The sequence below is a fragment of the Oenanthe melanoleuca genome, chromosome Z (assembly GCF_029582105.1).
Source record: "Oenanthe melanoleuca isolate GR-GAL-2019-014 chromosome Z, OMel1.0, whole genome shotgun sequence".
NCBI lineage: Eukaryota > Metazoa > Chordata > Aves > Passeriformes > Muscicapidae > Oenanthe > Oenanthe melanoleuca.
The window spans coordinates 65747760-65770245 of record NC_079362.1 but is presented as its reverse complement, the minus strand read 5'-3'; the positions used below and the strand labels follow the sequence as shown (position 1 = coordinate 65770245).

Genomic DNA, 22486 nt, shown 5'->3' with positions numbered 1-22486 from the left:
TTTAAAGATTTCCCTTTGGCTTACAGCCTTTTCAGTGAGGCTGAGACTGCAAACTATTGTCAGTCTAAATTGCTTCTTCAGTCAATCAGGCCATGGACTAACTTCTGAAAGTAAAACCATAAGCATCTTTCTTTTCTCTCAGAGCTCTAATTAAACTTCTTTCTCCTTTCTTTAACACTACTCGTGAAACTGGGATCCAGACCTGTAACATTTTTCCCCAGTTTGTTTTCGTTCTAGTTATGTTTTACTTGCACAGAAGTTTTGTTTTACCCCTGGCAAGGGGGTGCACCCAGCACCTCTTGAGTCACATACAGCCCTGTTTTGCAAAATGCAGCAATTAGTGCTCATGACAGCCAGAGATGAGAGTTGTTGCCTTGTAAGGATGTCACAGACAAGGACAGCAGTCCCTGGAAATCTGAGGGAAGGGAAGACTAGGATTTGGGATGGGTTTCACACAGGGCAGAGCTCAACTTGGCTCTGTGTTGAGAAGCATTTTCAGCTGCCAGGATGCCAGCACCTACCACAGAGGTCAAATATCACCTACCAAACCACAGCTCTCATGGGAGGCAAGGACTTGTGGGTCTTGCCAAATTTTGGTTAAATGTGGGAGCTCAGGGATGGGGAGAGATACAGATTCATCTTAGCAAAGACAAGAAGCCATTGAACATACTCCAGATTACAGCTTTGCACTTTCCAGAAGGCTTTTCGATTGTACTACAAATTGCAAGATACCATGTATTTTATAAAAGAGGATAAGAGTATCTGGAAGAAGATATTTTGTCTTGAGCATCTGCTAAGCAAGAGTCTTTCAGTTATCAGCAGCAATGGAAAGATGACTAATCTTCATGAACATTTCTGAGAAAAAAGATCATGTATTCCCCATGACTTACTGAATATAAAGCTTGTTCCTTTTAAAGAAGAAGAACACACACACACTCGTATTCACATCAGTTGCTGTATTTTGAAGGATCTTCCTTCTTCTTTTGAAGGAAATATATATGTAAGTTAACTATATCAGCATATCACTCCATCAGCAGAGATTTGCATGCAGTAATTTGCAGAGAAAAGACTGCTGAGATTTCAGTCAAAACCTGGGAAGTTATAATCTTGATATAAAAAACTGTTTAGCTTTAACCTTGGAACTTCTCTTTGTTCGTGAAAGCAGCTTTTGTGGTAGAATGTTTCCCCTGTTAGCAGGCCAAGTTGCACAAAACAACACAAAATAGGTATGGAAAAACATGACTTTCTTTAGTGTTGTGGTCATTACAGTAGATAATAAGATAATAAGAAGCTTAAAATTAGCTTTTGTTGTACAGTTTCTAAGTGCTTCAGTCTGACCAAAATGGCTTAAAGTGGATATGTCACAAAGGAAGAGTAAGTCCTCAGAGGAAACCTTACAGATTTAAATTTTGTGTATATATGTGTGTGTAAATATATGCACACATGTAAAATAAATATATTTTAATCCTTAATGCTGGCTTTCTCCCATTCAGTAGCAAAACAAATGCCTAGGAAGAGCATATTAAAAATAGCAAACACATCTTATTGTCTCCAAATGATAATGTCCTTGGTAAATATAAATATGAACAAAACAGTATAGCTTTGTAACCGTTAATGTTTATTGGATAAATGTATGTTTTACAAAGTAAGCTTAACAAAATAACGTGGTCTCGGGCTTTGAAAATCTATGTGGCACAGACCTGACCCGAGTTCATAAAGAAATGATAAAAACTCATCAGACAACAGTTCATTACAGCTAATATTTTCAGTGGTTGATGCATAAAACTAAAAAATCACAAGTCATAATCATCAAGTATCAACATGCATTTTTCTTTGTAAGATATGATTATATACGCTAGGAATTGTGTACAAGGACATACAAATTTATAGGACAGATTTTTTTTCATTTGCTCTATTGTTGTGCTACTGATACCTGTATCTAGTATAAAAGAATTTCAAATAAGTATTTTCCTAACCCCACCTTCCTGTTATACATTAATGGCAGGTAATATCTGATTAAAATGTAATGCCTGTAAAAAGGAATTTATATTTAATTACCTTTTATATGGAGAGCCAGAACAAGATACATTCAAACTTTAATTTTTATTTTATTATAAAAAAAAAATTCTAAATATTTTATTATTAATTTTTATGCTTATTCAAATGAAAATAGCCAGACAGATTTTCAGGTACCCAAATTTTGAAAAACCAGTGACATGAATGCTGAAAAGTGGCCCAGTGTATTGGGACCAGAACTACTAAGCCAGATAGAATTTGCTTTCACATGTTTAAATACTGAACTGGCTTAGCTGCTGCTTTGCAATGGCTTTTCCTGAAATACTGATTCTTGGAAGGCTGCTAGGAAAACAGTTTCAACAACTTCACTGTCAAGTAAACGTGCAAAATTATAAGGTACATCCTTCTGAAGGATCTCCAAACACCACAAAGTTTGTGTATCTCTGTGCTGTTGGCATATCCTGATTTCTCTAGCGTTTATGTCTTTGCTTTGACACCCTGCATTGGGTTACATCAGGTTTTAAAAATTCTAAGGCTAGGGGAAAACATTACAGTTCCCCTGCCTGATCCCCTTCACACTGCAAACTAAATTACCTTAGCTTCAAGCTGCTACTAAGGCAAGAACTACTGACACTCTTCTTCTAAGAGAGAGAAACTAAGCATAAATATGTGCTAAAAATCTGTGAAAAATTATACCAGATACATCTTCAGAGGTTTGAGATGGGAATGCAATAAACCTGAATCCTTGACATCTATATTTTCACATTTTTTTCTTCGATTTGAGCTCATTCCAATCTAGCACAAACTTCTTTCTTTCTTCTTTTAGATCTGGTCTCACCTGAGCCTGCTTATAGTACATTCAGGCCTGTTTCCATGATGCAAACTTTACATGTAAGAAAAACTGAATAAATGATCCAAAAATTTTGAATCACTTGTTCAATTCCTAACATATATTTAACTAAAGTATATTTAGACATTAAATTGACTTTATGTAAACTGCTCTTTAAATTTCTTAAACTCATTTTCCTTTGTTTTTCATTCAATTTTGGGGAAGAGAGCAATAGCAAATTTAATGATTAAATAGGTGCAACCCAGATGATAATACATACTCTGTGAATCTGTGTCAGCTACCCTACGTATTCAGGTCATCTCTGATACACAAGTAGCAGCACATTGCTTCAAAAAAAGGCTTCCTGATCCTTCAATGTTACAATGCTATTTCACAGTCCAGTGAAATATACCAGTTCCAAAAAAGCTGTTTCTTCAGATAATCTATTGGGTTGTTTCCTTTTTTTACTTTGTTTCGAAAAGAAGAAACCCAGCAAAGGTGGAAAAGCGTTGATGGTCCCCATGGAGGGCTCCATTTCCCATTCGCAGCCAAACTTCATCTCCCTTGGCAAGTTTTAGGACTGCACTGTTTCCTGAAGTATCTGCTTTCCCTTTGGATTCATAGCTAAGGATGAATATTTTAACAAGTCAGCTTTTTGTTTCTCAACAATGACCAAACAAACGACTTTAAATAAAATTCAAGAAGTACATTATTATCCTGAGTAAAACTTCCTTGAAAGACTTGCCAACATTTTTTCAGCTTTATGAGGATATTTTGGCAACTTTCTGCATTTGATCTTCCAGTCAAATTTTTCACCTTACCTAAGTGCTAAATGATTTCATTCCTTTCTGAAGTTCTGTAATTGTAACTTTTTTTTTTTTTCCAGGACACAGAAGCAAATTTTTTGTTTAAAATGAAACACTGCTCATTGATCACAACGCTACAGATTTCCTGCGATGCTTTTTTCCCCTTGAGTTCATCCCAGCTAATTTTAAATGCCTCCAGGCCAAGAGGCTGATGTGAGCTGAGCCCCTGTTCTCCCAGCAAAGGCAGTGAGCAGAGACAGGCTGCTTGCTCCATACTGAGCCTTTCATTGGAACATGGCCCACATTTGATGTGGGCTAACCTCCTGGCTTTGTGTGAATGTTGGTCCCCTTTCTTCCACCTCTTGCCTTTTCTGACATCAGTGCTTCAGGGGGAATAGAAATGAAGCACTTCTTCTTTTGCAGAAAAGATCTGTTGGGATTGAAGCAGCCTGTAGTGGTGTGCTAATGATAAAATGGCCAGTAAATGGAATCTTTACTACTTACTCATCTTACTCATCCTTACTACTGCAGCTTAAACACTTTCCAACTTTAAATTTCTCTGCCCTTGTGTTAACAAGAGTGTAACTAGTCACTGGACACTTCATTATTTCCTTTCTCTGACAAGCAAAATGAGGGTGAAGATATATTTTAGCAGAATGACAGCACGATACCACTGAATTTCAGCCCTGACTTGCCGTGCTAACTCCTTTCCCCTGAATTTGAGGAAATGGTTATCAAGGTTGAATTTTAGGTCCAGCATCTGTGGTGTGTATGGTCCAAATATGCAAGCTGAGGATGGCAAAATAAAATAGTTTTTCTGGTTGGTTTTTTTTACCCTAGAGAATTACTTCCAAAAAATGGACAATTTTACATTTCTTGAAATGTGAGCAAGCTATTACATCCATACAAATGTTTTTTGCATTAAGATGGCCTGGCCCTTTACTTACCTATATAAGCTGAATACTGTATTACCATTATGCATCAAGTACACGTACACTTCCTCCACATCTTCATGTTTCATCATATTGAAAGTAAAGAAATACACCCCTGAAAAAGTTATAAAATACAACTTGTTTGTATTTTAGAATAAGTAATCATGCTGCAGATTTGTGCTTCTTGCTCAAAAAGCATAACAGCTGTGGACAAAGATGCCTTCCAGTTGTCAGTAGATATTTTGCTTCTGCTTATAGTGTTCCAAAATCTGATTAATTTTAATTCTGCATATAGCAGGAGTTGTTCTTCCTGCATCACAGCTGCATAAGAGAAGGGATTGATGCAGCTGAAAAATAACCCATGAAGGACTGTAATGCCTCATTTCCAGCCACACATCTGTTGCAGGTCAGCTCACAGCTGAACTGGCATGGGGGAAGATGGGGATGAAGAGATTGACAGGAGGCAGGAGGTGGAGGAGGCAACTGTGAAGCTGCTGCTGCTTGCTACAACATCAAGGCCATGGTTCTGTCATCACAGTAGCTGAAGGGCTAAGCCACAGCAAAGCAGAAATCCTGCTCCCTCCCGAGCCCTGGCCATGCCTCTTCCTCCTGCCCTTGTGTCAGCACTAGTCTCACTGGCTGGCAAGATCTCTCTCAGCTTGCTCAGTTTTCAATTCATTTTTCTGGAAAGTCTGCAGCAACAGCTATGCAGAGAGAGTGCAAAAGCAGTTAAATAGTGCCTCATCCTTATTGATCACAATTCTCCCTGTAGCTCCAATAACTGCATTATTTTATCTTGCAAATGCTTACCGTTCACTGGAGCACCAAATCTCCCAGTCATGACATCAAAAAAATTCCCAACATTGGTTTCAACGCTACTAAAGATTATCCCACTGTTCTGGTTGCTGAAGTGAGTGGCCATCGAAGCCATGAACGCGACCTGCAAAAATCCAGTTCTTGTTCAGGCAGTCATTCACAAAAAGCACATGTATAGGGCAATCAAGTACAGATTTTATCCTGTATTTACAGTCTGTTTATTTTCCTGACAGACATGCTCTTCTGGGGCTTGCTCCAAGGCCAATAAACTCCAGTTAACAAAACTCCCATTGAATGAAACTGGAAGAAGACTAGGGTTCTCATATTCAATTGGACTATTCATGACTGTAAAGTAAGCTATGGTCAAGTGTTTGCAGTTCAGGACCCTAATTTCAGATTTTATTTACTTTTAAGTCTTGCTAGAATGATGCAACAGCAACCTAGTGTTTAAATGGATGGTGTTTCTGACAAAAGGGTTTTATATAGTTTTGATGTATTCCTCAGTGCATTTAAATAGGGTATTGCTTTTAACTACATGTGTGCAGATAAACAATGCTCATAAAATCCATGCACATTAGTGCTTCTTGCTTAGAGATATATGAAGCACTTTTATTAGAGGTCTTCTGGAAATGCAGCAGCTGGGACTCAATATTCAATGTTTTTTCTATCTTGTCAGTTTCCCTCAGTCTTGAAAACAGAGGGTGGTGGAGACCAAGAGGGGAAAATAAGAAAATGAAAACTGTGCTTCAACTTCATGTTTCACTTCTTGCCATAGAAATGTTTCATAGGAGGCAGTGCAAAACATCCCATACCAGACAATTTCAATTATCCTCAGCAAGATACTAGGGAATGACCCTGCTAGCTGGCCTGGCCAGGGAAGGGAGTGAACTTTTCTGAAAGTCTGTCATCCCCCACCCCACCAATTATGTGAGTAAATTGGGTAGCATCAGAATTGCTGCACCTTGCTGCCAGAAGAATACATAGACTTGGCTTTTTATTTCTATCTCAGCTTCTTAAATGACAAGTGTTCAACTGCAGTTGTTACTACCCATCACAAAAATGACGGTTTTTTTTGTGAAATTCCAGCTATGCTGGTATTTAAAAATTAAAAAATAAAAAAAAATCAGCCCAAACTCCTTTTGATTTCAGAACCAAACCAAACAAAACAGACAATCAAATGCAAGTCTGGATCCAACAATGGAAATTGTTAGCCATCTGTTCAGAAATTTGAGGAGCTCCAGATGTGAGCTGAAAGCTTGGGCTGATTTTCCTTACCCCTGCATGGATGCATTTTCTGTGATGGCAAATTGTTAATATCTTGTTTCTCAGCCAAGATCACATCAAAGTTTGTCATGTGTTAAAGGAAAGCAGCTGCAGTGGCAGATTGATGGAATTTATTGCTTTTGTCTAGATTCCATTTCACAGTCTCTTTGACCCTGAGCTACTTTTTGTGGGCTGATCAGAACAGCAGAAAAATGTGTCTTTTCTTCCCAGGTCTCATTATGAAGTAGCAGGTCAACATAGATACACAAAGTTTTTCAAAAGAATCCTGTACTTAAAACAGTATTGTATTCAAAAGTGTTTTCTCCACTATACCACCACTGACTGTAAAATTCTGAAGTGTAATGGTAAGAAATGATATGCTATACTGTAAACATTTTTAAACACATCTATTAAATGGAGTGATGGAATTTTAAGTATGCAAAATAGGTATAACAATATGAGCTTTTGTTGTTCATCCTTTTTCATAACTCAAATTACATGACTGCCACTGTCTTTATGTAAGAAAAAAAATAGTGGTAGTTCATTTCAATATAGTAGAAGGACATATGTTAAATATAATTAAAGATATGTTTATGAGATATTCAGCTATACTGTGAGTATATATTTATATGTGCATATATATCATATATATATGTGCATATATATGAATATACATATACATATACATATACATATACATATACATATACATATACATATACATATACATATACATATACGTATACATGTATACACAAGCTCTCTGCCATCTGCCTGATTTCTGGGATTTGAAGAAGCTTTAATGCAAAAGCTGTGAGATTATGCCAACATAAGAGTTGAGATCAACAGCTCAGGCTTGAACACATATTTAAATGCTCATCTGGCTTTTGAGTTATTCATTCATAGGCAGAACCTACATAGCCCCAAACATATTTAAAATATCTAGACATATAAATATACAGAAAACTAATGAGGGGTATTTTTTAAAACTAGATGACTCTTACTGCATTCAAAAATACTTTGAGGAACTGGATATGTGTGCTTCTGAGAATTTCACAAAACCTGGCTGCCCAGGCTAAATTACTCCTTTACTCTTTCCATATGCTGTGGGAAGTGCAATTATTTTTGTGATACAGCTTGGTAGGAAAATCATAGTCCCTGGTATTCTCCTTTAATAACCCAGATACTGGCTTTTTGCCCTCAAAGGGAAGCATATATGTTTCTTCCTGCCTATTTCTCAGCTGGATTCTAACTAAAGCTTTTCTTTTCCAGAAAGATCTGGCAGAGAATATTTTTCATTAAGGACAAGGACTGTATATGGCTGTTGCAGTATTAATTTAGAAGGGGATTTGCTTCTTAAGTATCTTATAGTCATAAGGTGCTGTTTTTTCAGTGAAGAAAACCATAATCTGAGATTTGCTGCACACAGTACAAGCCAGAGATGTTGTACCTGTAGCTCTGGGGGAATCCCAGGGTAACCTTTCTCGCCTTTGGGTCCATGATGGCCACGCTCACCTCTTGGTCCCATATCTCCTTTGTCTCCTTTCTCACCTTTGGCTCCTTCCTGACCAGTTGCTCCATTATTTCCATTGTTTCCATGATTTCCTGAAGGCAAACAAAACTTTCCATTTTATTTAAATAATTTATCGTATTTTAACAGATGAGTGTGACAGGGTCCTCTTCCAACAGCTTCCACAGGTACTTTGCAGTGCCATAAACCCCAGGCTGAGCTGTAATGGATAAGAAACTGCTGTGTGGTCAGGTTGACAGTAAAGGTTTTGGTGAGCAAGTTTCCAGAAGGACATAGATTTTGGGAGTTAACCCTCATGTTACCTTCGTGTTGCTGTATAAATGGATTGCATCCCAAATCATTGCTTTGTTGTAGAAATGTTCAAGAAGACCTTAGAAGACAGAAGGCTTAAGGAAAGTAAAAGCCACTTTCTATGGACACATACTAGGTAGCCTGCAGAAGTAGTCTTGCTTTTGCTTTAGTGTAAAAACCAATTTCCTGGTAAATTCAGTCATGGTAAGATAAGATAATTTAGAATAAGATTTTTCTATCTTTGAAACACATCCACACAGATAATGCATGGCTGTAGCATTAAAGTTGCTAAAATCTGTGCTAAAAACAGAACAATGTGCATTTGCAGGGTGCTGGTTAGTGGTCATTTGATTGCATAGTCCTAGATTTAAAGAAAGACAAAATTTTTATAATTAAGCTTTTCTGAGATGGTTTACTATGAGTAAATAAGTAAAAAGACTCATTACAAAACATACTCATGCATCTGCAGAATTACTTACTTCCTGGTGTTTACTGACTAAATTACTGAGCAAATGTCTATGCAGCCGACAGGATTTTAAAGTTAGCTAGTATCACTGAGCAATTATTACGTATCCTGCAGCAAAAGCTTGATCTTTCAGCTCAGGGGATTAATTAATGTAATCATTGTTCTAATTCTACCTGAATTGATATTAGGTTCCTTGCCACTCTGCTTGTTCTTTGATTATTCTCTCTGGTTACAAATTAACAGGAAGAATAGTGTTGTTGAGATCAAATCTGATGATGAAGTGGTCCTTCAGAGTTTTTCTATTAAGAAAAAAATAAAACAAACCTTCAAACAAGGAAGCCAAGTACTGAAAGAAATTATGCACATTTTTTGCTTGGATAGAGGAATCTGCAGCTCTTAAAAATAACAAGAATGATCTTTTCTGTGAAGCCAGAACTGCTCTACCAGTTCAGAACAGAAGTCTGTTCTTGAAGCAAGCAACATTTGATTCAATCAGGGGGAAAAAACAACTACTGCTGCTCCTCTTACAGGCACAACAACATGAAGTCCAGCAAATGAAGGAAGCAGAAACCCCAGGATGCAAGAGGCTGCTGCCAGACGTCTGTTTGTGGTACCCTGTGGTGACAGAAAGTGGGATTGAGACTCGAGGGAAGGGCAAAACTGGGAAAAGGCCACGCCCCAGTATGTCCACTGCAGCCTTGAAAATGTGGGTGTAGTATAAAATTGTATCCTGCTTCTAAGAGTCCATCAATTTATTAATAAGTAATGGATCATTGAATTGCATTTTTATTGATAACAGAAGATGTAAGCTTTTGAACTTTCACTGACCTGTTCATTTATGTTGTACCTCTGCTTTAGGAATGGTGATTTCCAAATCCCTGAAGGTAGCTGCTGTAACAAACTTACGCCAGCATGCAACCAAAATTGTCCCTTCTCTAGGCTCTTCTATTTCCATATCAATTATCAGATCAAAGTATATACTTTTCTTGTGTATGCTGTTCTTCTGTGAACATTTTTAATGTAAAAAAAAGGATTTTTTTTATTATGAAAGACAAGATTAAAGAAGGAAGTGAAGGAATTTCTGTGAGAGAGCAGAAGCATCTGTATTTCTATAAATATTGGCTAGCAGGATGGTAGATGAAGAAAAGCACTTGAATACAGTACACAGTAACACAGCTGGACATACAAAGGTGATCACAATAATCAGCCCCAGGGAGCAAGTTCTTCCAAATTTATTAGGAACTTCATGCTGTTACAAGAGACACCAATTTTCCCTAGAGATGTAATAAGATTACTTTCAGTTTGAACTTGTGGAATTTTAATAACAAACAGGTTTTCAATTGAAAATATCTATTTTCTTCTCTGAAATTACAGAAGAGATTGTTTGTGAATCTGTCCCCAAATACTGATGTTTGGACCACTCTCTGTTATTTCATAGAATAATTTATGGCCTGTAATTTATGGCCTTCAATTAGAGCGATAAAAAAGTGAATTAAACTTCATCTTTACCTGGCATCCCAGGGGGCCCAGGAGGTCCTGGGGGCCCTTGGTAGAGTCGAACTCCAAAGTCACCTCGGCAGCAGGAACTGCAGTCTGGATTCTGTGGTCCAGGCTGGGGGGGCTAAGTGCACAAAAATAAGCTTTAAGTAGCTCGTTCATGGAGGACATCAATCTTATGCACGTTGGTTACAGGGTCTTCATTATATATTTCTGTTTATATACTTAGTAAGTTTTCAAAACAGGTCTTATCTGGCATGAAATTCTCACATAGTTAGGTTATCCCTGAAGATGTTATTTTTGGAAGATTTAAAGGAATAGCTCTCAAAGCATTCAAAAATCTATACGAATATTTTTTAAAAATATTGTCTTGTTAAATAATGAAGGTTTTGAAAATAAATTAGTACCAAGTAATGAAATTTAGATGAATATTTCAATTATTCACATACTTATCCCACATTTCAACTGACCTTTGATGACAAACATGCTTGTGTACAATGAGGATACAAGGGACATGATTTGACCTTCAGCAATGAACTTCATTAAACCTAAATACAACTGTGTTGGACTACCCAAAGAAGATACTAAAAAAAATATCTGTGCAGCATATTCCTCTGACTGATCCCAGACCTGTGTATTTACAGGCTACTAAAGTTAGGAGACACTAAAAAAGTACCAAGACACAAGACAAAAATTTAAATTTACCACAACACAAGATGTTAGGGGCTTCTGATCATTTGTAGTAGTGAATACATAACTATGAAAACTTGTATGCTGACTAATAAAGCAGCATAAATAAAATAATGAATTTATTATGTACAGCTCACCTACTTTAGTAATCAGTTTAATAATGGTTTTGTTTAAGTGATTTTCTTTTCCATATTATTGTGTTTATACTAATGGAGACTCATTCTGACTGGATTTCATAACTTAGTTACCACAGATCTTCCAGTATGTCAGATAAGGCCAAGGTCCAGTGTTTAATTTAATTTCTCTATCTCCTCATTTGTTCCCTCTTTGTTTCTTTTCCTCTACAATTCTTTCCTAATATCCTGAGATGCAAACCTGCAGTTTTAAGATCTGGAGAGGGATAGTTACACCAATCCAACTACTACTTTTCTTTAATCATTCTACTATTTGCCTTCCTTCCACTTCTTTTTCCTAATCTTTATCGTTGTCAAATTACTTGCCCAATGCAGACTTATTGGTTTAGTGACAGAAGATGAGCCTCTGGCAGGATGGGAGCTGTCAAATGAACACAGATGTGCTGTATTCCTGCCCTCAGTGTCATCAGTGATGTCATCTGAAGCTTTCTGCCTGTGTTTAGACAATACCAAGCATACCCCCAGAATACAATGATTTCAGGAGACTTATGAACTTATGGTTATAGAAAATTCAATTAATAACACCACCTAAATATTGCAGCCCCTCCAATGAGACAGACACATGCACTGTCCAGCTGGAACCAGTGATGGTAGAGTCACCATGGGAATAAAGGTCAGCTTGACAGCTAAACAAATATCCTTCATATTCAGAGTTATGGAAAAGTTAAGACTTGCCAGTGGGCAGAAGGGCTTCATATTTATGGGGTTTGATCAAGGCTATGTTTTTTAGATTAATTCTGGACAAGGTCTATACTTAATGAGAAAAATAAGTTCTGCCCCTTGAACTGTCTCTTCCTGTTTGTATTTTTCTGGCTGTTTTGTCTCTTCCAGTTGTTAGGCAGGACATTACTGACAATCACCCAATATATTTTTTGTAATTTTCCTAATATAAGACAAGAAATAGCTCTGCTTTCAGCTCATTTTTAGTCCTTGAAAGGAAGCCTAGTACAAGAGGACTGGAATTTTTGTACTCCCTAAAAGAATAACGTTAATTTTTGCATTGAGATTAAAATCGCCATCTTTTTTTAGATAGTGCTTCATATTCATGTTAAATGGGAAGGTGAAATAAATACACACCTGCCAAGAGCAAAGAAGTCATATCAGCCTAAAAATATCCAAATTTTAAGAATGGTGGATTGTAACTGGGGGAAGACATAAATCCAGCAAAGTAGATTGCATGTGAGACTCTCTTTGCAGATGCAATTTGTCTTTTTCAGACAATGCACTGAAATCTTGAACAACTTTATTAGAGAAACAGCTTTTTTAAAATAAAATAGGTACAAGCAATGGTCATAGCCAAGTGCTATTTGGCATTACCTCAAGAAAAGCTCATTAAGTTCTTAGGTGTGAAATAAGGCAAGTTCTGCCTATCTGGTTGTATGCAACAGTTCCATTGATTACAAAATAGCTGTTTATGCAAGCCATAAAGTAATTAATATATAACCTTTACTGATTCTTTCACTAGGAGAAAAAAATTTTCATGGTCAAAGAGAATGAATATTTAGGATTTTTTTTAAAATCTTTAAAGGCAGACAACTTCATGAAGATTACATTTAAAGGAAAAAAGTGTTCATAAAGTAAAATTATGCTCAAAGGTGACAAAGAGATTAGTTGCAATCTATTTGCCAAAGGCATCCTTTGCAGCCATTCGTGCATAAATTTTGTTAGTGAATCTTTGGCTTTGCTGACAGAACATGAACATGATTTAGAATCTTGTGAAATGCATCTGCCACATTGATATCCTAACACTGATAGAAAACTGGAACTGTTACTGAGGCTATTTGCTGAATTTCCCATGATTTAGTATATAGGGGAATGATCTAGACAACAGATGGTCTATAAAATTCCCTTAATTTAAAGCTGTGAATGAGTTATAACTGGAGACCCAGCCCTTTTTGACTTCCTGATTGATTTTATGAGTTTCTGATTTATTATCTAAGACAATGCAGAAGACAAGAATCTCCACCATTCTTGGCTTCTGTTCTGAATGCAAAATAGTCTCTCTCTGTGGGCACTAAGGCCCTCCATGCCCCTTCTCCAAGCAAATAAACAAACAAAAGTTGCCAAAATTCAGGGTAAAACACTACTTGGCTAGCTGTGTTTACAGATTTTCAAAGAGCAACCTGAAATGGAAAAATGGTCTGTCATGATTCTCTTCAGTCACTAAGAGTTCTTGTTCTTGAAAAATGCACATTATATTTTATATGACTTAACAGCAGTGTGGAAACTGGCCTTGCATCCAGTGCAGCAAAGACAATAGTAACAACAAATGCTACCATCTCTTTTCCACAACACTTTAAAACACTTCAGCAAGAGGGTGAAATTCCCCATCCTAAATTCTCTTTAGCTGGGTGGAGCTATTCCATCCAAAACAACCAAGAAAGCAGGAACATAGGAATTGAATAGTTTCCACATAACTCAAGGGAAAGAGAGAGATTTGGCATGAATTAAAATATGTCAGTGCCACCTTTGTTCTTCCTCTGCCTAGAAATTCCTGGAGTCTGGAAGTGGAAAACATGTATTGCATAAGCCACTGTGATTGATTATCCCTGTCATGCATCTGCTAGTGCTCCATTTCATTTCAGTAAGCCAAAAATCGCATCATTTCCCCAGAAAAGATTGCTTCTTGGAGATGGGCTGGCAGGTAAATGACTGCCACCAGCTGTACTCAGACTCAGGGCTCGTTTTTATCATTACAACCAGTTCCCCCAGCAGGCAGTTCCAGATGAGTTGCATTAAACTCTCTGACAAGAGACACATGCAGCCTGAACACTGTGACACTTTTCTGCGAGGGAGAGTTTGAGCCCTACAAGGCTGTGGCTTTGCATTAAATCCTAAATTATCTGACACTGTGCAGTATTAAAGGGGAATCTTTTTGTACATGGTCTGCAGCACACAGCTGCTGAATTCTCCCTGCAGAAAGGAGGACTGCACACACTGTCTGGCTCTTTGGACTGCATACCTTATGTTTTACACTGCTTGTATTCTGCATGCCTACAGTTAAATATCTGTTTTGCTGAGTGCACTGGAGGAACATTTAACTCCTGCCCAAGAAATACAAAATGCAAAGCACCATGAAGTTTTAATACAGGGAATACAGTGGTGTATTAAACCTATTCCCATACTGTGATATGTTCAAGCCAGGAGAGAGTTAAAATCAAACGTTCTTCTCTGCTTGTCATAACATAGGTTATTATTCAACACATATCTGCACATTCTTGATTTTGGCAATTCATCATATCATATTTTGATCTCAAAAAATATTAAAACCCCAGATCGTAAAAGGTGAACTATACAGGACTCAAATATTTGTATCAGCTGTAGAAAAAGAGCCCTTGTAGAAAAAAAGCTGTAGAAAAACAGTTCTTGCTGTTACTCAAACACATTGATCAAAAAACTCCTTCGAGTGGAATTTTGTTTTGCCTAGTGCTAGAAAAAGCTTTATCTTCTGCCCTTCAGATTTTTTTCTTTCAAATTTGGACTGAGATATTTTGTGTATAATCAAGTTATACCATTTTCACTGTGTTATAAACTACTGACTGTAGTATGTAAAGTGCCATGAAAGGCATAAAAAGATTCTCAGTTTAAAATGCAGATACTCCAGACAATTTAGAGTGTCATTGCAAGCCTTTTTTCTTCTTAAACTCTCAGCTGATTTATATATTATTCAATCTACTCATTACATTAGTATCTGTTTTTTTCAAGCTACTCCTTAGAATAAAATTTTTGAACATTCAGAATTTCATTATGTTTGTCTCAAGCTCAAGAAATATAATTTATATACATAATTTTAAAATTATTCTCTGCTAATTGAATTTCTCCAAATACCTCTAGAAATGCTGTAATTTTCCTTCACATGCAAATGAGTTAGCAATATCTAAAACTTTGATATATTAAATAATTAATACCTTGGGATAATTAAGAGGCTGTATTTCAGAACATATGATTTCACAAGTTCACAGTTTCAACAGAACAAAGCATTGCTGCCTGTGTTGGAACCAGTGTCCCCAACCACTGCTGGTACTACCAGCTCATTAAAAGATCCTATAAAGCAGCCCAGCAGGATACAGACTGATACATAACTTTAATAATAATTATTTCATAAATATTTAACTAATTATGTTAGCAAAAAATAAAATATCTCATTAGCTTTAAAGATATCTTTAGAAGATTAATTCAGAGTACCTGGACTCTATCTGAGGTAGTCAGTTCTACATCATCTACCTCTGGTCTCAGGACTTTATGGTCTGTAGATGTGCTATTATCAACAGTCCATTCTATAAGTTGATTCCGCTGTTTCAATATTTCCCTGCTTCTGGAACCTTTGTGACCAGTCTGGTGGTGACTTTGCAATATTTTGGCCACTGGTTTATAAGATCTTCTGCTCACCTCCATGTATTCATCTTGACACAGGCAAAATGGAAGAAAAAATAAAGCCAGTAGATGCCAACTGATGAAATCCTTCTCTGCCATGTTAATCAAAATAGTTTTTCAGGAGTCCAGCAAATGCCTTGCAGAAGGAGAACCTCTTTGCTGCAGACGTTATGTGGTCCTTTCAGCTTTTCCACTAGTAAGCCTGGCACTGAGACCAGTACCAGGTTTTATATGCTTGCATGCAATAAATAAAACTAAAAATGCCAAAGTGACAGGATCCTTCATCCAAAATCAGTCATGCTCCTTTAAACAAACCAGGCATTATTCACCACTTCACCACCACAAGGAAAATTGATTTGTATGCTGGAAATGACCACAGCATTTAATGGACTCCTGTGGTTCCTATTTGGGGGCATTAAAAAATGTAGCACCTTTCCTTTGGCATGTTTTTGTTTAAGTGTGAAAAAATGTGATGGAAATGGGGAACATGTGGCTAATGGTTTACGCTCCTTGATTAGACATGGAAAGGCTGTGAATTCACACTCTTAAATGTCTTTTGGACACAGTCACCTTTCTTATTTGCCAGGAAATCCACACACACAACTGCGTCAGCCCAGTCCAAAGAATCCTTCCAAAAGCAATTAGGAAACAAAAGCACAAGAGGAGCTTTTGCATATGAACCTGACCCAATGCCTGTGTCTGACTATGCTTTTCATTCACTAGAAGAAAAATATTGAATTTCTGTCAGTTGGCCAACAGTGGAAGGAGACCGGGTAAGTAGCTTTAAAAACTGAGTTGAATTCAGATTCACAGAGCCCCATTTCTCAGCATTAGTTCAACATACTTGGCCAAGTAATATTTTCTCCCTCGAGTTCCTAATGTTTTCCTAAATGTAATTGCCAAACCAAGTTTTATGTTTTCACTGCCAAGTAAATATAAATTTACCAGGGGCTTATTTCTGACTAAAAGAATCAAATTATATGTGTATAATAATAATAATATCCTTATTTTACTTTTTGAACCACCCACCAGTATTCTCTAGAAAGCCATTCCTGCAGGATGCAGTTCTGTACACACATGCACAAACACACCCAACCTCCCCAAGAGTAACTAGCTCTTAGGTTTGTGAGCAAGTCTTCACCAGTACATGGCTGCAACAACATTACTGAAGAAGGCATTAGTCCCAGGAATGATCCCCAGCTCTGCAATGTGGTGGTTGCTGAGTGATGGTAGGAAAGTGTTTGAATGATGATGAGAAAGAATTCTCATTTCCCTATTCTGGTTACTTCTGTGGGAGACAGCAGCACAAGCCATGTCATGGGAGAGACACTGGCTGGAGAGGAGTGTGGGCTCCTGGCTATCTCAGCCCACAGGCTTGCCAGGCAGAGATGCATCTTCTTGCTTCATGCTTTTGTTGTGTTTATTGCTCCTATGCTAAAGATTTAATGGCAGGAACCTTTAATTAAATCTTAATTCAATTGCAGTGAATTTCAATCTCGGGTCCCCAAGGCAGATATTCAGAATTATTAAATAACACTTCATAGATTAGCTCTTGAACCTTGCTGCAGTATATAAATATTAATTAACTAAATAGTCTTGCAGAAGAGGCTCATTAGCCTATGCTTTATGACTACTGAAAATCCTGATTTTTAAAAAAATGCAAATATCCTGATTATTTTACCAGGGAAACAGAGATGGAAGGGAATTTACAGAAGAGTGAAGCAGGATTTAAGAAAACAGTTGCAGATTCTGCAGAAGCTGCTGCCACCAACATAGGTTCACTTTTCAAGTAGAGGGGACTTTCTTGGTAGGAAGGAGGTTTGAAAACCTTGGATTTTGTAAAATTGGGAGTGACAAACATTAATTTATCTTGGCACTTAATAATTTGTTTCAGCAAATGGGACAGCACTTATGTTTTCGGTTGACATTAGAGCTTTCATAGCTTTCCAGAGTCTGTTCCAGGAGCTTCCTCTGGCACATGTTTCCAATGTGAGAAATGAACATCCACAGCACCCATGTCCCAAAAGGAGAAGGGATAAAAACCAAAGAGATTCAGGCTTCAAAGCCACCATCTATAATTTCATGCAAAAGCTGAAACAAGCATGTTTCTTGGCAGCTATTAGAAAGAAAAAAGATTCCTTCTCTTCCTCGCTCACTAATAGAGTCCACCTGGTCCCTGCCCATCACTGCTCTTGTGGTTTGATGCTACACACATTTCTCAGTCCCAATTAATAGCAGAGTTTAGACTGCTCTTTTATTTCCAGTCTTTTGGACAGAATCCCATCTGCAGAAATATTTGCTGCCCATTTGTCTTCTCTGTGCCTTCAGCAAGGAATAGCTGTCCCAAAAAATAATTGTCTAAAGGCAGAAATTCTGGACTCAGAAGTCAAGAAACAACGGAGCAATTAATTCTCATTCTCCATTCTTGATCTTTGAATAATCAAATACACTCATTCAAACACGTGACTCAAACCTAAAATAATAGGACATGAAAATCGCAGCTTTGAATTAACTTTCTGCTAGAAAAAAATGCTGAAAAAGCTTCATGCTGAGATAAACAGACCTTCCTGATCTGGAGATGAAAAAGAAACTGACCTAAAAGGTTTGATTTTGCTTTTAGGTGCAAGGCTGGTGTGTGCTGCAGGTGTTCTTACAGACAAAATAAAACCTGACCTCTTCCCTACCTCTTTGCTATGCATGTGCATATCTAGCATCACCCTTCCAGCCTCTGGCAGCTGAACTCACACGGCTGCCACTACATTTGTCCTCTTGGTCTCTGGCAGCAAAGTGTGCCTCTATCTGCAAATCAGCAGCTGAGATGAAGTGAAGCACGTGTGTTTGTTAGGGTCAGGTAATGAGGTATCAGCTAAAATGCTAAAACTGTAAAGTGAAAGCTGCTCCCCACCTTTATGCAGGCAAAAACTGCTCCATGAGAAAGGGGACTGACTCTTACCATGCTATTCATATTGACATTGGGTAAGTGGGTTATTGGTGAGGTTAGTATGTAAAATGGAAAGCTACTGTTTCAAGAGGTAACAAAACAGAGCATTACAATAATTTTTTTTTTTAAAAATTAAGAATTCTGTGGCCCAGAGAGGCTTGTATTGTAATTAAACATTTATGGCTCCTTCACTTACAGCTAATCCTGTTACCAGACACAGAGATAATCTCCACCTGCAGTTTCACAAGCAAGTCTCCATTGAGAGAGTGAAAGAGACAGGCCACAGCTGAAGGGATGAGGGTCACTCTGCCCTGTGCCACCATGACACACTGACCAACTCCAAATTCCCAGGCCACTGTAGCTCTCTGGGCTCATTGCTCCCTGGGTCCACTTCTCATCCTGCCCTCGTAGGGCTGCCTGCTCCCTTGGTCTGGCTGGAATTTCCATCAGTCCTTCAGCAGCACAGGGATGAAGTCTCCTCTCTCTGGTGCCATGGAAGAACACCTGCCCTTTGGCTCACTGCTATAGCAGCCTTGGGCACAGTCCTCAGACCCCAAACTGGCACCTGGCCTTCTCCCATGTCTGTGCTGACCACTGTAAACCCACAGGAACAAATTAAAAGCTTCTGTGATCTGCTCCCTGGCAGTTTTGGTCAGTAACAAGGATTCAGGCAAAACCCATTACCCTCCTCCCCAGGAGAGCCTACAGAGTGGGCCACCAAGGGGAAGACAGATTCATGGGGCTTTCCAGGTGTTTGTCATCTAAAAAGAGCGTACAGTCACTGCCCACAGGCTTCTCCATGGATAAACATTTTGTTCTCCTGTAACCCACAGCCACTGAGCTCTGCAGACAGTGGTGGTGCAGTGAGTGCTTTGTGCAGTTTGGCTTGTGGCACTCGAGCTGTGTGGGGTTTGCAGTCACACCAGCTCCCCAAGGAACATAGCAAAGAAATGTGTTTTACAGGTGTTTCCCAAACTGGCTATAGGAAGCTATCCCACTAGCTGTGGAGAATGAGGGGAGGGCAAATCCAGCTCCATTACATGGCTTCTGCCCTCACCCAGTGCAGAAATCCTTTCCAGAAAGGTGTGGATTCTCCCTAACTGACTTTTCCATCAGTCAGGAAATCCTCTTACCTTGCTTGACACTGGAATTTTCTTTCCAATATAATATGAGAGCTGGGGCTGAGGTCCTGTGTCTCCATCCACTCTCCACCACCTCCTGGATTCCCCAGGGTAGTACCCTGAGGTGATATGTGCCAGCAGCCTGGGACTACCCCTGCTACCTCGCCCCTCCATTTTTACAGCCTAAAACCATTTTTCTCACCCTGTCCACACACCTAAACTGAAGGATCCCCTAAAAGGGCAGAAACTCAGGCCTGAGCTCCCAGCTACAGGAGAGCTGCAGTTCACATGATCCTCCAAAACACAGCTCAGCCTCTGCCAGCTCATCTGCAGAAACCCTTGCTCCAAAATATGTACCAGAGACACATTCACTTCATCAATGCTATTTTCACAGGTCTGACAAACTGCCTGGATCCGACACTTGATGGTCCCAGTTGGGATGGCGAGGTGGTTTATCCAAGTCCCTTTCAAACTTGAAGAAATAGATTTCACAGTGGTGATAGGGCTCCAGTGATGGAACAAATAATGCAGCGTGATAAGCTTTTTCCAGTGTGCAATGCATCAGTTATCCGTCTCTAATTGAAGAGCCAGAGCACAGTGACTTCCCAGAAAGCAGGGTGGGGAGAGAACAGACACAGTGCCAAGAGAATAGCCATGGTCAACATTTTTGTCGGGGATGGATATCCTAGTTTGGATTAAATAAGATCTAACTCTAATCTTTGGCTTCCTCTTAATTCACCATTTTTCCCCCTCAGGTTTCAAAATATTTAAATTTATTACTTGAGATGTGCTCCTCTCTGCAGTTCCTTTGTCCTGGCTGGGACCGAAACTGTGCACAGCTGAAATACCACAGAAACAACTGCTTGTTATTTTACCACCCAACGAGCAGTCATGAAGGTCTTGTGAGAAGCCCTGTTCTGACTGCACCCTCAGCTCATGCTCTGCACATGCAGGAGGTGTGGTGGGTTCAGGTGAGGTGTGCTGGTTTTGAGTGGGAAGCAGAGCAGCAGTTTCAGGCCTGCAGATTGCTTCTGCCCTGCACAATGAAAGACACAAAGACAAAATGTTCTCAGTGTGCTCTCATATCCAGGAGAGGTTAAGAATAAACTGTAAAATATTTGTGTGGGGACTGCAAGCAGAATTCCAGAGTTTGCATGACCCAGTGTCACACAATTTCTAGCAGAGTTTTGCAGATTCCAAAGATCTGTAAAAGATAAGATAATCTATAAAAGCCTCAAGAAAGCAGGCTGTCAAGTGAAAAACAGAGTTTATATTAATGGTCAAACTTTCCCAGTTCTCCCTCCTCTGCTTGGACCCAGGATGAAAATAAACTGTGGCAGATCCATAATCCATTAACATGATAAAATCTTGTTAATGAGATAGTTCTTGACTGTTGTGATTATATATCTGATTATTCAAGTCTTTGTTCTATTCATATATTGGGGCAGGGAACACTATCAGTTAAGGGTGGGGCTGTCAGGAAAGTGGTAGCACTCTGGGTTCAGATTTCAACCTTCTGGTGAGCTCTGCTGAGATCATTAGGCAAAAGGTCCAAGCCCTTGCTTGAGAACACACTGTGTCCAGGCTGCAGTCAAAATAATAAAAACTTGTGTCACCATGCCTGGGTCATGAAAGGGACAAAATAAATCAGACTGTGGTAGGAGGAGGTGTGTCCATCACCACCTACCAGCAATACGTACCCCAAATGGGCCAGTTTGAGGGGAGCTGAGAACCCAGCCTTAGAAAGGTTGGGAAAAAGGTTGGACTTGTCAGAACAACCCAAGCCAACCTCGTGTATAAAGCCAGCAGCTGCAATGTGCTGGAGGCCTAGCTTTCTGCTTTGTTTATTCTCCTTGTAAAAGGTTTGTGATAAATACCCCATCCACAACCATCTGTTTACCCTAGAAGAGGGAGAAAATGGATAGACTGGACAGAATGGAGAGGGACATCTGGCACATTCACTTTCATTCATTGCTTGCCTGCTTGAACTAAAAATATTTTTTTAAATTTATGCTGCAATAAGAACTGGGAAAGAGCCACATGGACTGAAGACAAGTAAAACTCCCTTAGAGGGCTGGCAGCCATTGCTGGGTTAAAGTCCAGCCAACTAGCACCATTTATAACAGAGAAGATAGAGTTTCCTACAAGGAAAAGCTAAGCTTGTTTCCCTAATTTGGGTTCTAAATATTCATAGGGCAAAGAAAAAAAAAGATACTTTTGAAAGGATATTATATCACCATGGTGGGGGGTTTATATTATATTTTATACAATGGCTTTATAAACTTGAGGAATTCCTCGTTCATCCTTAGGAAAGGATAGATGTTCCTACAAAGTCTAGACACTTACAGACCATTTATAGACCTGTTACCCCCCACATCCAGCCTTTGGTCTTGGGACTGTCAGCATTTACTCTGGTTGAGGGGACAGCTCTTACAAGACTTTCTGGAGTTTCTCCAAATTTTTTCTACCACATTTATTACCAAATGTTCATGCCCTTATGACAGCCCCTGGACTGATTCAGAGTAAGTGAAGTGGAAATAAAAGCAAGCTAGACCTAAATGGTTTGGGTGGACAGTTCTCTAGCAGTGCCATAGGCACAGCTACTTCTTCAGCTTCTTCAAGTGTCTGTTCTATTGGAGTTTTTCCTTTATCAAAGACACAAGAGCAGTCTGCCACATCCTTGCTGCCAGTTAAGGACCTGAGCAACCTATTTATGCCT

At 38.7% G+C, this 22486-nt stretch overlaps 1 protein-coding gene across 2 annotated transcripts; it reads right to left on the bottom strand.

Moving 5' to 3' along the window:
* Positions 1-1597: 1597 nt before the first annotated feature.
* Positions 1598-15878, bottom strand: C1QTNF3 (C1q and TNF related 3). Of its 2 annotated transcripts, none has more exons than XM_056513328.1 (6): positions 15517-15878; positions 10460-10571; positions 8113-8267; positions 5394-5523; positions 4599-4698; positions 1598-3469 (listed from the first exon to the last, which is right to left on the bottom strand). In XM_056513328.1, the coding sequence occupies exons 1-6, from the start codon at positions 15802-15804 to the stop codon at positions 3310-3312; spliced, it is 945 nt and encodes a 314-aa protein (XP_056369303.1). In that variant the 5' UTR covers positions 15805-15878; the 3' UTR covers positions 1598-3309. The 2 variants fall into 2 exon arrangements, with proteins under 2 accessions (XP_056369303.1, XP_056369304.1); XM_056513329.1 differs by having other exon boundaries at positions 15721-15878.
* Positions 15879-22486: the final 6608 nt, after the last annotated feature.

Coding starts and splice junctions, on each gene's coding strand:
- C1QTNF3 (XM_056513328.1), bottom strand. CDS start 15,804: ATGGCAGAGAAGGATTTCATCAGTTGGCATCTACTGGCTTTATTTTTT. Junction 5,524..8,112: donor GGATTCCCCCAGAGCTACAG/GTACAACATCTC, acceptor GGATTTTTGCAG/GTCGCGTTCATGGCTTCGAT. Junction 4,699..5,393: donor ATTTGGTGCTCCAGTGAACG/GTAAGCATTTGC, acceptor TAACTTTTTCAG/GGGTGTATTTCTTTACTTTC.